Source organism: Odocoileus virginianus, chromosome 21 (genome assembly GCF_023699985.2).
Source record: "Odocoileus virginianus isolate 20LAN1187 ecotype Illinois chromosome 21, Ovbor_1.2, whole genome shotgun sequence".
In the NCBI taxonomy this organism is placed as follows: Eukaryota; Metazoa; Chordata; class Mammalia; order Artiodactyla; family Cervidae; genus Odocoileus; species Odocoileus virginianus.
In genome coordinates, this window is record NC_069694.1 from 46662441 (window position 1) to 46676825 (window position 14385).

Genomic DNA, 14385 nt, shown 5'->3' on the forward strand with positions numbered 1-14385 from the left:
AGCATGCAAGCTGCTTTCTGTTTACTTCCTCATCTTCTCCTTGACCTTTACATTTCAACCTTATTTAATATGCAGTTTCCCCAAATGCCTTTCCTTCTTGTATCGCAAGAAAGGCTTTGAACATGCAACCTCCATGAAAACCCTGCTGCTGCTGCTGCTAAGTCACTTCAGTCGTGTCCGACTCTGTGCAACCCCATAGACAGCAGTCCACCAGGCTCCCCTGTCCCTGGGATTCTCCAGACAAGAACACTGGAGTGGGTTGCCATTTCCTTCTCCAATGCATGAAAGTGAAAAGTGAAAGTGAAGTCGCTCAGTCTTGTCCAACTCTTAGCGACCCCATGGACTGTAGCCCACCAGGCTCCTCCGTCCATGGGATTGTCCAGGCAAGAATACTGGAGTGGGTTGCCATTGCCTTCTTTGGAAAATACTGCATTATTTATTAATAAGATTTTTCATATTGACAACACTGTGACTTAGATTTAGAGGCATCCTGATCTCTTCCCCACCCAGATTTGGATGATTTACCCCTCTATGATTCTCTCATTGTACCTCGACATATCCTGAGCATATTTTTCACATAATATTGCTATGTTTTTGTTTTGTTTTGTTACCACTAGACTCTAAGATCTTTGAAGGCAGTGGGTATGTTTACTTGCTATTGTATCCCCATCATATACAGCAGAGAGCATGGCAAACATTAGGTACGCAAAATGAGTTTGATGAATGAATCGGTGAATGAATGGACACTAAATTTTCAATAACTTTATGAACTAATTATTAATAACCCTTTAAAGCCCCTCTTGCCTCTATATCCCATGATTCCATCCTTTATTCATTTCTTATCTCACAGAAATAATTTCTATTAACACATTCTGCAGAAATACAAGCATGTGACATATATATGTATTTTTGAGACTGAAAACATTAATGCATAAAGAAATAAGAAAAAGTTTTATTTTACTCAACCCTAAGTAAATCTTAGGGTTAAATCTTAGGATCTTCCCTGTAGCTCAGACGGTAAAGAATCTGCCTGCAATGGAGGAGCCCGGGGTTTGATCCCTGGATCGGGAGGATCATCTGGAGAAGGGAATGGTAATCCACTTCAGTATTCTTGCCTGGACAATCCCATTGACAGAGGAGCCTGGCGGGCTACAGTTCACGGGATCGCAAAGAGTCCGACACGACTGAGCGACTAACACTACTACACTAAGGACATCTTGGGAAAGTATGAGGGCTGTGAAGATAAAAAGTGCCTCAAAAAGAATCATTCATAATGACTTCAAAAAAAAGCCCCATAAGAACATTTAGGTAACCGGGGGTACTTTAGATTCCAAGGTTTGATGTCTTTTTAATTCCACCAAAACAAGAACCAAAGTTTATTTCATAACTAAAGGAGGGAATTCTTTCTGTGTTATAGTTTAGGACTCAATTCACATCAAACAAGCCACTTAGTAAACTTGGGCCAAATGTAGGTCAGTATCACAGTATATGATCAGAGATTAGGCAGGAGCCACTCTTTGTATAAGAAGAAATCACAGCATTTTATGCAGCCAGTTTGGAAGAATGGAGACATTGAGGTCTTCTCTGCATTAATATGCTGCCAAAGAGTACTAAATGCTTAGCCATTCATAATGAAATAATAATGTAGTCTTAAGTCACCCATTTGACCGTGTTCAAAATATCATATATGAATGCATATATGTGGAATCTACAAAAATGGCATCTTATTGACGATCTTACTTGCAAAACAGTAATAGAGACACAGACATAGAGAACAAACGTAGGGACACCAAGGGGAGGAGAGAGAGAGTGGGATGAACGAGGAGATTGGGATGGCCATACATACACTACTGAAACTATGATAAAATAGATAACTAATGAAAACCTACTGCAGATCTCAGGGAAACCTACGCAGTGCTCTGTGGTGACCTATGGGAAGGAAATCCAAAAAAGAGGGAATATATGCATACATACAGCTCACTTACTTGGCTATACAGTAGAAACGAATACAACATTGTAAAGCAACTATACTCTCATAGAAATTAATTTTTTTAAATGTTCATTCAAAAATGTGTCCAAGCTGCTTCTCTCACAGCACTTTATTTTAGAGTGGCTTTCTTGACTATGGCTAGTTATTGCCTCATAAACCCATAGAAGTCAGATAATTACTTCCTGTAATTTGTTCTATTCATCATTACTGGTCTGTATAAACAGACAGCCTTAGGAATTTAGCCACGCAACTAAGTATTTGGATAAGACAGTCAAATAGGAAGAAGTGACATGCGACCCCATTTGTTTGTAGACTGGATATTAGAAAAAATATGCAGGTGCCCAATCAGCAACTAAAAGCAAAGACTTCAAAGCTGAATGGTTCACTTTTAAGAGTTCTGCTGCCTTGTGCCACCTCTTTCTTGTTTTCATTTTTTATTTTTTAGCCTAAAAAGAAACACTCTTCTAGCTCTTCATTATTTCATCCTCCAAGAATCTTTGGAAGAGAAAAGATTCATCCCTAAACACTCACGCTTTTGTTTTAATTTGGGCTTCCCAGGTGGTGGTGGTGGTAAAGGCTTGCCTGTCAATGCAGGAGAAGAGACTCAGGTTCGGTCCTGGGTTGGGAAGATCCCCTGGAGGAGGGCACGGCAACCGACTCCAGTATCCTTGCCTGGAGAATCCCACGGACAGGGGAGCCTGGCGGGTTATGGTCCACAGAGTTGCAAAGAGTCAGACACGACTGAAGTGACTTAGCATAGCAGCATGTTTCCCACCACAAGAATGGCAGTTGCTCACTCTTAAAACCTTATAAAAGTGACTTTAAAAGTATATCATTTTCTCATAGAAGCACTGTAAACATTAAACTTGGATGTGAAACAGTCGGGAATATCAAACAAGATAGATAACAGAACAGTTCCTAGTTGAGAAGGTCACCTTGGATCTACTACAAAGTAATAAAGTTGGTCAGTGGGATGGGAAACAGTAAGAAGAAAGGCTGGGCTTTCCTGGTATCTCACCAGTAAAGAATCTGCCTGCCAATGAAGAAGACACAGGTTCAATCCTTGGGTTGGGAAGATTCCCCGGAGAAGGAAATGGCAACCCATTCCAGTATTCTTGGCTCTGGGAAATCCCATGGGCAGAGGAGCCTGATGGGCTGTAGTCCATGGGGTCACAAAGAGCTGGACACGACTAAGCAACTAAACAACAACGATGCTTTCAAATCATGGTGTTGGAGAAGACTCTTTAGAGTCCCTTGGACTTCAAGGAGACCAAATCAGTCAATTCTAAAGGAAATCAACCCTGAATGTTAATTGGGAGCACTGATGTTAAAGCTGACGCCCCAATACTTTGGCCACCTGAGGTGATGGAAAAGGTCCCCATGTTAGGAGGCAGTGAAGGCAACAGGCGAAGGGGATGGCAGAGGATGCGATGGCTGAATAGCATCACTGACTCAATGGACATGAATTTGAACAAACTTTGGGAGATAGTGGAGGACAGAGGAGTCTGGCGTGCTGCAGTCCTTGTGGTCGCAAAGAGTGAGACAGGACTTAGCGATTGAATAGCAACAGGGAGAAGAAAGAGGAGAAAGAGAAAACCATAACAGTGTCAGTTGGTGCTTGAAGATTCTGTAAGTGCTTAGAGATAATAAGTCTTCATGATCAATGACAGTATGAAGTAACTTGGGGAAGCTGGGGATCCTAACATGGTGTTCATACCCCGTTTTTACAAACCACACCCTAAACTGTTATTTTGCTCTTTTTAAAAAAAAATATATATTTTCTCTTTCCTGTTTCTGTTCAAAGTTTCTGGTGATAATAGTTTTGAGAAAATTTTTCTTTCTAAAATTTTTACAAAGACAGAGATGACATTATTCCCCAAGTGATGTACCTATCTATATACATCTTTCTGGACATTTCTGGTTCTTTCAGTTTCTTCAGGAATTATTTCCAGACAAGGCAGCAGAGACTGGCTATTCACCAACTTTGTTTAGCTTTTTGTCTGGGCCCACAGCTATATTTCTCTTGCTCCCTTGCAGTTAGGTGTGAAAATGTGACTTGACACTTGCCAAAGAAATGTGGTCAGAAATGATATAAACCATAAAATCTTGTACTTCTAGTGCTGGCCAAGAAAATCCTCCCACCTGATCATCCAATCTCTTTCTTTATTTCTCTTATCCAATGACTTCATGCCTATGTGCAGGGTAACATGAGAACACACATGTGAAAGATGGTAGAGTCTTTGTGAGTCTAGATTCCTGCAAGAAGCCATGCTCTTTATCATGAGTAAGAAATCAATGTCTATTGTGGTAAGCCACTAACATCTCCGAGTTTGTCTGTTAAAGCTGCTAAAGTTATTCTAAAACAGATGGTATCCAGAAATAGACCAAAAGAAAGAATAATCTTGCAAAAACATATTGTCAATATTTTTATATGCATTTTTCTCCTCCTTCTCCTCCTCCTCTTTCTCTTTTTACTTTAACGCCTTTATTTATCTCAGTTTTGGGATTTCTTTATCTATTATCTCTGCTCCTTCCAGAATTTCAAAGTTCTGCTTAAGTTCGTTCGGCACTACGTCTATGTAAACAATATCAGAGGAAGCACTGAAACAAATTGCCACTGAACTCATGTTCCCTCTTCAAACATGGCAGCTTGAACCACTCAAAACAGAAGACATGAAAAACACTGGGGAAATCTATTATATGTAGAATTACAGTTGTGTCTCTTTTTCTACCTTTTGTTCCAGGAGACAAGGTCCGAAAATGAACTACCCATCTGTGATAGCCTATGGTCATTCTATTATAACTCTGTTTTCTACTAAAACTATATTTTTCCATTAAAAAATTAATTCTCCAGGTTTGATTTGATTGCTTATCTGGTTTGTTACGGTGACTACATCTGAATTTACCAAGACATCCCGGTATTTTGTAGGGATATTGTTCCTACAAAATAAGTGCTTTGCTTCCCTCCAACACTAGTGGCATCTTATTATTACAGAAAAAGTAACAGCAACCACACAGTCAAAAGCACACTATTTGAGCCCAAATAGAAATAAAAATACTTTGATAGTTAATCAAGAACACAGCAAAAGCAATTAAAGGAACATTTGCTGAAAAACTCCATTACAATTTTATATTAAGTTTTCTCAACTCAAGAGCCAAAGTTCATGTCTTCACTAATTTACTTCTGTTAGATGAGAATTAGATGATTTATAAGTGTGTTTTGAGTCAAGAGCAGTATGAAAGATCACATAACAAGATGTAAGATCTACAGGTAGCTAAGAAAAGCTTAAAATGAAACTTAGATAATAGAAGGTAGGATAAGATAAAACAAAGAAGATACTTGCAAAGAAGGTAGTAACACTTAAAGTTTACTTGCTAAAAACAACCTGTAGAAATATGGGGGTGAGGGGATGTGGGCTTTGAAGAGAAATAAACCTGGGTTCAAATTCTGCTTCTGCTTCTTACTAGATGTCTGTCCTTGGACTAGATATACTTGACATGCTTTACCCTCTGTTTCCTCCTCCATAAAATGGGTGGGTATAAGTGACACATATTAGGCAGTTATTATAAATTGTAGTTATGGATGTATCTGGGAAAAATTTACTGTTGACCTAAAAGTCACATTGGTTTCTTTCCAATGTGAAGTAAAGATATCAGAGTTTCTCATCTAAAAGTTCTACAGAGATTTCTTTTCCTAATTCATCTACCACATTGGCAGAAATAGCATCGTAAGCTTAACTTGGCTAAAGTTTGCTTCATTCATCTGTCAACAAGATTCCGGGCTTCAAATCAATTGTTGACAATTGTTGAAGGTGGACAGAACAGGCTGCACCCTGGTGTTGTATTTCACACCTCGGAGGGTTCTACTCTACTAACAATAACATCATATCTTTGCCAGTCAGGCACAATTATAGCACTCGATAGACTGATACAAATAAAAAAGCCAGTTAAAACAGATCTCCTGACTCTGTTCTGGCCACCATTATAGGACTTGTTTGATTCTGTTACATGTGAAGCAGAATGGCACCTCCTCTGGGGACAAAAGGACAGAGAGAGGGCATCTCCCACTGACTCTAAAAAGGTCAAAACCAGCGCACAATTTGCTACACTTATTATATTCTGTACATTTTGATCATACTCTTTACTTCTTATTGAAACATAAATGTGTTTTTGAGATATCCAAAATAGAAGGTATAATTTCATGCCATCTGGAATCAGGTAACACAGTGGTCAGGCAAATCATTCTAGCAAATACATTTGTAAAATCCAAGCTAGGTACTCCAAGTACTTGCATGGATTTCTTTAGAGCAGTGTTTTAACACATATTACTTTTATAAGAAAGAAAATAGAAAAAAAGCACCCGATATTCTCATAAAAATAAATTATATACATTATCATAAAATCATTCCATTGCAGCTGTTTATAGCAAAGATTCCTGTGGTAGCAACATCTTTTTGTCAAAATGGATAAGGCTGAGTAAAAAGCTGAACAACTTCCTAAAGAGTATATCGACATGTGGAATCTATTTCAAGTTTTATTTTAAGTTTTAAATTATAAATGATCTCATTATGCAAGATACAGAAACTGACAGAAGTAACACTCCAGCCACAAATAATTCTACTGTGATATTGCCAAGTTTTCCAAATATATCAAATAAAGATGTTAATGTAAGGTTTCTAAATTAAATTTTATTATCAAGTGTTTTTCCCTCCTCAATCTTATTTGAGAGTATTACTGCAGGAGGGTGATAAAAAAGGTGACTCTCAGTGACAAAAGAGATCTATCTGCTATTGTCTGTTGGGGAAAACCAATCTTCCATTTATTTGTTTGTTTTGATGAGGGCCCCAATGCTGTCTTTTGCACCAGTGATCACATATAACAAAGTGAATGACAAGAAAATATACATCAGGACACAAAGTTACACTTCAGTCTTTCTGTACATGTGAAATTACAGGACCACAGAAGTTCACTGTTAGACGGAAGTTGGAAGGATTTATTGGATACTTGGTACAGATTCTATGACATGAATTGTTCGTCAGAAACAAGGTTATTTGATTTTTCAGACTACCTTTGTGTGTTACATTTAATTTACAGAGTGGAGGTATGGCAATTATCATTGAAATTGCTGCATAAACCTTGGTATTTTATCCATTTTGCATTTGTTGAGATAAATATTTGTGTTAAACACAATTAGGGAAATAAATAAAATTTTTTAAAAATAAAATTACAGAAACTTTAAAATTTCACTTTATCAAAAAGAAATGGAAGGAAAAATACACATAAAATTAAAATGCAAAAAATAGGAGGAGTATGGTCACTGCAAGTTCCAATTGTCAATAATTGGATACTGCACCTAAAAAAATATAAAACTGATCATTCTGTTTAATCATAATAACGTCACTGTTCATCCATTTTCATTCACATGCAAGAAATATAATAGAAATATTTTACAAAGCCACCTAAAGCAAAATTTGATAAAAAGCAAATACTTCTTAAAAAATCATATATGGGAGTTTGGAGACTTGAGGATTTCACCCATAAGGGCTCTAGGAGTATGGGGTCCCAAGTACTTACTACAGTATAAGTACTGTACTTGCTTCTACAGTAAGACTCCATCCTATTAGGAAAGGTAGCACAATGAATATACATTTTTTTCTCTTTTTCATAAGCAATGGTTTTTTTAATCTTAAATGTAAGCAACTTGAACTAGTTTTTAGTCAGCATAAGAACTCACAATTATACCTTATTTCTTTGATTTGATGCAATTTGCTAAACACATTATAGACATTATAAGTTCTTTAAAATGCAGCTGAGAAGCCATATTATTAATGCATGTTATGTTGATTAGCCATTTTACATTTTTATCATGCTTTTATTACATGTAATTATTTATATCAAGAAATATGATTTGGTATTGAAATATGATTTGGTATTATGTTGTATCCCTAAAACTAATAATATTGCAAATTAACTATACTTCAATAAAAAAAGAATTATGATTTGATCATAGCCTGCCAAAGCTATGCAACAATGACCCATGTTATAATATACTCATGATTTTGAGGAAGAAAGATAATGTGGTAAGCAGAAAGTATTTAGAATCGGACATATCTAACTGAATTCAAACTTTGCAAATCCTCTTTAGCGTGCCTGCTAAGTCACTTCACTCGTGTCCTACTCTTTGCGACTCCATGGACTGTAGGCCACCAGGCTCCTCTTACATGGGATTCTCCAGGCAAGAACACTGGAGTGGATTGCCACGCCCTCCTCCAGGGAATCTTCCCCACCCAGGGATCCAACTTGCATCTCTTATGGTTTGTGTGTTGGCCGGCAGGTTCTTTACCACCAGACCCACCTGGGAGGCCCAGTTGATAATTAACCTCTATGAGCCTGAGTTTCTTTATTGAAAAATGGTAATATTTAGGGATATTAATGATAATGGGAATGATGACATCAGAGACAAAATAAATGTTATGTAAAGTGCCTAGAATGTTGCCTGCCATATACAGGGGCTTAAAACACACTAGTCCTCTTTTTAAATATATAATTTAAAAAAGTAAAATCAATTGAAATCTTTTAGAGTGGAAAGCCTGCACTGATAGAAAGCCCCCCAAAAAGCAGGAGCCACATGGCTGTCTAAATTTGTGAAGGACCAAAGAGGAAATTCTAGCTTCCTGAATGTCATTGTAAGGCAGAGATGAAATAGAACTACCTCTGGCCTACCTAATACATACATCCACAAAAAGAAGCCTTGAACACTCTATTCTGGATGTAATCTCCAAGGTCTCCTTTGAGTGGTAGTGGTTTGTTTCTAGTTTAAAAGACAGAGGTTTAAATATGAAGCCAAAGACCTGGGGTATGCCATCTGCCTAGCATTAAGCAAGAGCTGAAAGTCAGTTACAGAAAAAAAAAAGTCATTTCTAAGATGATTTATGTTCCATCCTTGAACATGGCAGGAAGACTGCAAAAGATATTTGGAAGCCAATGCTTCCTCTGAATCAAGTAAACGAGTATATGCTAAGCCCCTCTCCCTGGACCAAGCTGGCCTGTTAGGGAAGCTGCCAACGCAGTCTGTGAACCCTGGAGCACGCTGGCTGCTCGGGATGAGAAAACAACTCAAGGCCAATGATCACTGCTACCGTAAACGTCCAGCACTGGGGTCAGACGACAGAAATCCAGGATATTACTCAAAAACACATCTAGCTCAAAGCTGACAAGATAATCTGTTCCTGTGAGTGCAAAGCAGACTGGAATGCTGCGGCTATGCCCTTACTCAAGGAAAGAAACAAGAAAGTGCAACTCCCCAGGGCCCCAGCTCAAGCTCTTTATGCAGGCAAAACTCCAAAGGACTTCAAAGGCAGTGTTGCCTATGGCGTGAGCCTGGACCAAGCACTCTGGGGGTATCACTTCCGTGATCATGTTGCCATCTACATTTCGTGTACTGGCAAATGTAAATATTTCAGATACAGGCTTAAATGAATGAAAGAAGTGTGAAAGAGCTTGGGGGTTTGCTCGCAGAGAAACCTCAGGATTCCAGGAAAAACATTTAATATCAGGAGATTCATAAGCTATTCCAAAATTGCCAAGAGAATATTGGTTTGTGATTATATTAAAAATAAAGTTTTTTTTTAATTGACACATACTGCACTCTAACACATCATATGATCACAAAATATTAAACTTAAAAAAATAATTTCCCAAAGTTAAATACTAAAGGTCAGCAACATTTTTCTAATTGACATGCAGACTATACTTGGATATTTTAGCAAAGTTTTAACATACGTGGTCCTGATTAACGCAGAAGAGCCAAAATTCAGCAAATATACTTACAGGAGGACCTATGGTTGGAGGAGAGTGGAGAGAATAAGAAAAAGAGGAGAAGTAAATTAGTGAATATGCCAAATAGTAAGATGAAATAAAACATTAGAGATCATCATAATCATCAACATAATCCAAGAGACACAGAAGTCACTTAAAAATGCAGTGATTCTCAGTCATTTTTTGATCATGGACCTATAAGACCACATCAGAAAAATACATTTACATCTATGTACACACAAAATTTTAAGTAAAATTTCAAGGAATATTCAGATTCCCTGAGGCCTGTTTATGAATTACTGAGAGGTTCATGTATTTTAAGCAAACATTGTGCAATTTATATATCCAAAACTTAGATAATATGAATCAGGAGAGTCTTTAGTCTTCATGATTGACCAATTGTAAACAATTGATGGACAATTTTCTTGAGTTTGGTAAAAATGGCTAAATCAGAAATGTACCATTATTTTTTTTAAGAATATTTACCATTCAGTAGTATTTTCAGTCTATAAAAGACTAAGTCCTGATGTTTATATGTTTCTTTAAAACTGTGTATTTTCATCAAAATACAGGCAAAGTCTAAGAAAATTTCAATATTTCACACACCATATGCTCAATTAAAGCACCAGTTCTCAGGAGTCAGAAAGTTGGGAACTGATTTTTATATTTTCTGTAAAATTGCCTAAGTACAACTTTTCACTCCCCCCACCCCAATCATCTTTCTTTCTTTTGACACAAAGATCAATTCAATGATTATTTGGGTCCACCAATGTTTTATCATTTTTTTCCTTCAAAACAAATTTATAAAGCATCCTCTTATTACAAACCTTCGCAATTCATGAAGGAGATATCTATATAGCTTTCCAATTATTTAGAGTGAATGAGGTTTAAAGATAACTTTTGATAATTTCTTTAAAGGAATTAAGCAGATACTTTTTCTTTTTCTTTTTTCATTTATTTTTATTAGGTTGGAGGCTAATTACTTTACAATATTGTAGTGGGTTTTGCCATACATTGACATGAATCAGCCATGGATCGGGATGGGGAATACATGTAAATCCAAGCAGATGCTTTTTCATAAAACCTTTTTACTTTGACAGAATTTTTCCAAGAGGGAGCAGATGAGACAAAAACCCAGTCTGCTGTCTTATCTTTCTGAATGTGTTAGTATTTCCACCATTTTAACCCTGAGTGGCTTGTTTTTAATGCTAATAAATACTTGTAGGTAGAAAATACTGAAAAATAACATTTCTTACTAAAATCATACCTTTAATTACCTTCCTCTTATCTTTCAAGAAAGAACTGATACCCTGTTAAGACTTCACATTTACATTTACATTTTTGAAGTCTTAGACTTTATAAAAGTATTAGTAATACTGTAACTGAACACACTCATTTGAATAACTTGGTTTCAAAAAATAGTTTTTATTTGATTTTGCATATAGGGATTTGGCCTGGAAGCAAAAAAAAAAAAAAAAGAAAGAAAGAAAGAAAGAAAAATACTGAAAAGGGTATCAGGACAATTGGTTGTGCTTCAAATTCTGCTCATTAAAAAAACTGCATGGGCTTTGCTAAACCACCTGATCGCTCTGGGCCACCATTTCCTCAACTAGAAAATGAAAACTCTGGATTGATTACTAAGGCTCCTGTCATCACTAAAATGCTATGGCTATACAAGAGGAATAAAAATTCTCAAGTTTTGAAAAGAATGAGAGTTGAAGCATGACAAAACTTTACCAGTTGGATAAAATAATAATAGTCTTTCCAAGACATACACCCTGGTGTCCCAAGGCGGATGTTTCTGCAGAGAACTTGCCCTGACTAACCACCTGTGTAGATGGAGAGCAGGTGATGCAGCCACACTATGTGCAGCTAAGAAATTCCCCGCTGTACACTGAAAGGGCAGATTTAACCTGACACAGTAAACAAGCCAAAATAGGGTGCCAGGGGCTATTAAACTGAAATTAATAACATTTTGCAAACTTCTCCTTCCTACAGCTTGATGGAAATAAGATTAAAAAAAAGAATTCTAGATGTAGCAGAGAAGATTTAAACACCACACACACACGCATGGACACAACACCCAACAAAACAATATAATCACTAATTAGGAGGAACAGATGTGGGAACCTAATCAGGATATGAATGACACAGGGCAGCTGAAAGAGAGACTTACCAGATTCTCCTCTTCGGCCCCTCTTACCTCGTTTCCCTGGAGGACCTGAAAGACAAAGAACAAGTTTTGGAATTCTTTATTCCAAAACGGCTAGTAAAGGATTTCTATATATTTTATCACTATTTTAACTAACATGAAAAGGACTAGAAATTTGTAAAGGCTAATTTTGTCTCTGGTATTCCAGCATAACTATTTAGCTTCATTTAACTATAAAAGCTGTCCTAGATCTCTAACCAGTGACGTGTTACTTAGAAACACTAAAGATTCAGAATTTTTGTTCATCTTGCCTAGATATCATCAGTAAGAAAGTGTTTGTAAGAAAATTGGTGGTGTTGAGATTTCATGTCTCTTAGGAAACTTCTTTTCTGAAGATTTCAGTATATTAATAATTAAAAGCACTAAGTAAAAGTGATTACAGTTTCTCTTCAGTCACACTCATCAGACTTCTTTTGAAAATATTTAGTTGGCAGTTAGTTAAATGTATGTACTAGTAATGTAAACAATTTTTACAAATATTTCTATTTTATTAAACATTATTATTTTATTTTGTTTATTATTAAATGTGAATTTTTATATATCAGAATTTCTCTAATAACCTACTTACTTAAAATCAGAATGCTTTTAATTAGAAAGCATTTAAGGAGTAACTATTGGTCTCATTTTTCTAAGGGGCTAGCTCATTATTGTCATTCAATAAGTGTTTAGTCTATATGATGATCTCATTTTAAAAGTGGAGAAAAACTTTTTTTCAGTGAGTTGCCTATGAAGACCACCAAGCTAGTAAGTGTCAGACTTGCACATGTTTCTAGACATTCCTGGATTTCAAGCCCATTATTCTCAATTATATAATTTCTGCCCTCATTTCCTTGGTTAGGAACAGCTCCCACTGAATTATGATCCCGGCAGATAGAAGAGAATAATCAGCTCACAATGAGAATTGAGATAGTATTATATTTGCTGGGAGAAAGAAGCCAAGGAAAATACAGAACTGCCCGGTTTTGAAGAACAAGTGGCAAAGATGGCTCGATGACTTCTAAACTCTAAGTTCAAGGCACAAAAGCACAGGCCTTATTCTTACTGTAATCTTGAACCACTGACTTCCACGCAGAGACACCATCACAGGAAATAAAGACATCAGTGGGCCAGATTAATTTCCCAGCAAGCCCTTAGACAGAGTAAGTCTGGCCATCTGTGTTTTCTAAAAGGTTTAAAAACCAATCAAACAATAAAATCATTGAAAATATTAGGAGAAGCAGAGTTCAAAACTGTCATTTGAAATTTCAGATTTCTTTCTGTATTCTGGTCAAAGAGAGATTTTCATCAGACTCAAGCTGTCTTTGGCCAGATGGGGAGCATAAGGAAAAATACAGAAATAGGTAAATAAACCCAGGGAATCCTAATAGGTATGAAAAATATACATTTATATGCACTCAAAAACACACATATTCATATATATATTGACAAATTCTGATATATAATATACAATGTCCTTTGGATTAGGAATCAGAATTTTTATATTACAAAATTACTTTAAGTAAGAAATGTTTAGAAACTACCTGATACTTATGTTGTCTGTGATCTGCATAGTTAGGATTATAGGTCCTCATGTATTAGATGTATACTTGCTCTGAAGAAGCAAAGAAGTTGAAAAGATTAAAATAACATGCATGAAAAATTCATTAGTAGTATGTTGTAAAGATGGCACTTGTTTATGCTCTGATTTGTTCCTTCTACTCTAAACATAGTCAATTATAAAAAGCAGAAAACATTTAGAAGTATTTGTATCTGAAAAAGACAGGCATGAAATAGACCAGAAATGCAAAGTGGAGAGCAGAGATAAAGCATGAACCTGCCTGGCCCTAGTTCTACGGGTAGAAATGGTACCCATGGGTTCTATCCCTGAAGATGTAAATGCTCAAAATTTCTCTCATCAGAGCCAGACTCACTTTTTGAAGCTGGGGGCTTATAAATACTGAAGAGAAGCTGAAAAAAACCTAGATCTCTGGAATATAGATGTAATCTCTCAATCAGAAAATGAAGTAAGCCTCTGTTGGTTTGATGCCTAATTCTGTGATATTCCCAACAGAAATCTGGGACAGTAGTCCTGAAATGCCATTTTAAGACAAATCTGGTCTAGAAAGCTGGGAGGTCAGGTAAAGGCAAACATAAAATGATTAGGTAAGAAAGGGTGAATACAGAGAAAAGAAAGGCAGACACACATACAGAGAAAACTATATACCCACAGATACACTCAAAACCTCCTACTTACAAAGAGTATAGAAATCAAAGTTCCAAAACATAAGAAATCTAATGCTAAGAAAGGTGGCACTCAATAATAAGATCAAGGATTTGTTTCAGGTAAAATTAATTAATTTTAAGAAAGCATCAGATAAAGATTTGT

The 14385-nt window shown here is 36.4% G+C and overlaps 1 protein-coding gene across 1 annotated transcript in view; it reads right to left on the bottom strand.

Annotated features, from left to right (window-relative positions):
- COL25A1 (collagen type XXV alpha 1 chain) overlaps positions 1 to 14385 on the bottom strand; it is a 503516-nt gene that overhangs the window by 231838 nt on the left and 257293 nt on the right. Inside the window, exons 3-4 of the mRNA XM_070452267.1 lie at positions 11985 to 12029; positions 9821 to 9828 (exon numbers count right to left, since the gene is read on the bottom strand). Coding sequence (XP_070308368.1) covers positions 9821 to 9828; positions 11985 to 12029 — 53 coding nt within the window. The remainder of the gene's footprint in view (positions 1 to 9820; positions 9829 to 11984; positions 12030 to 14385) is intronic.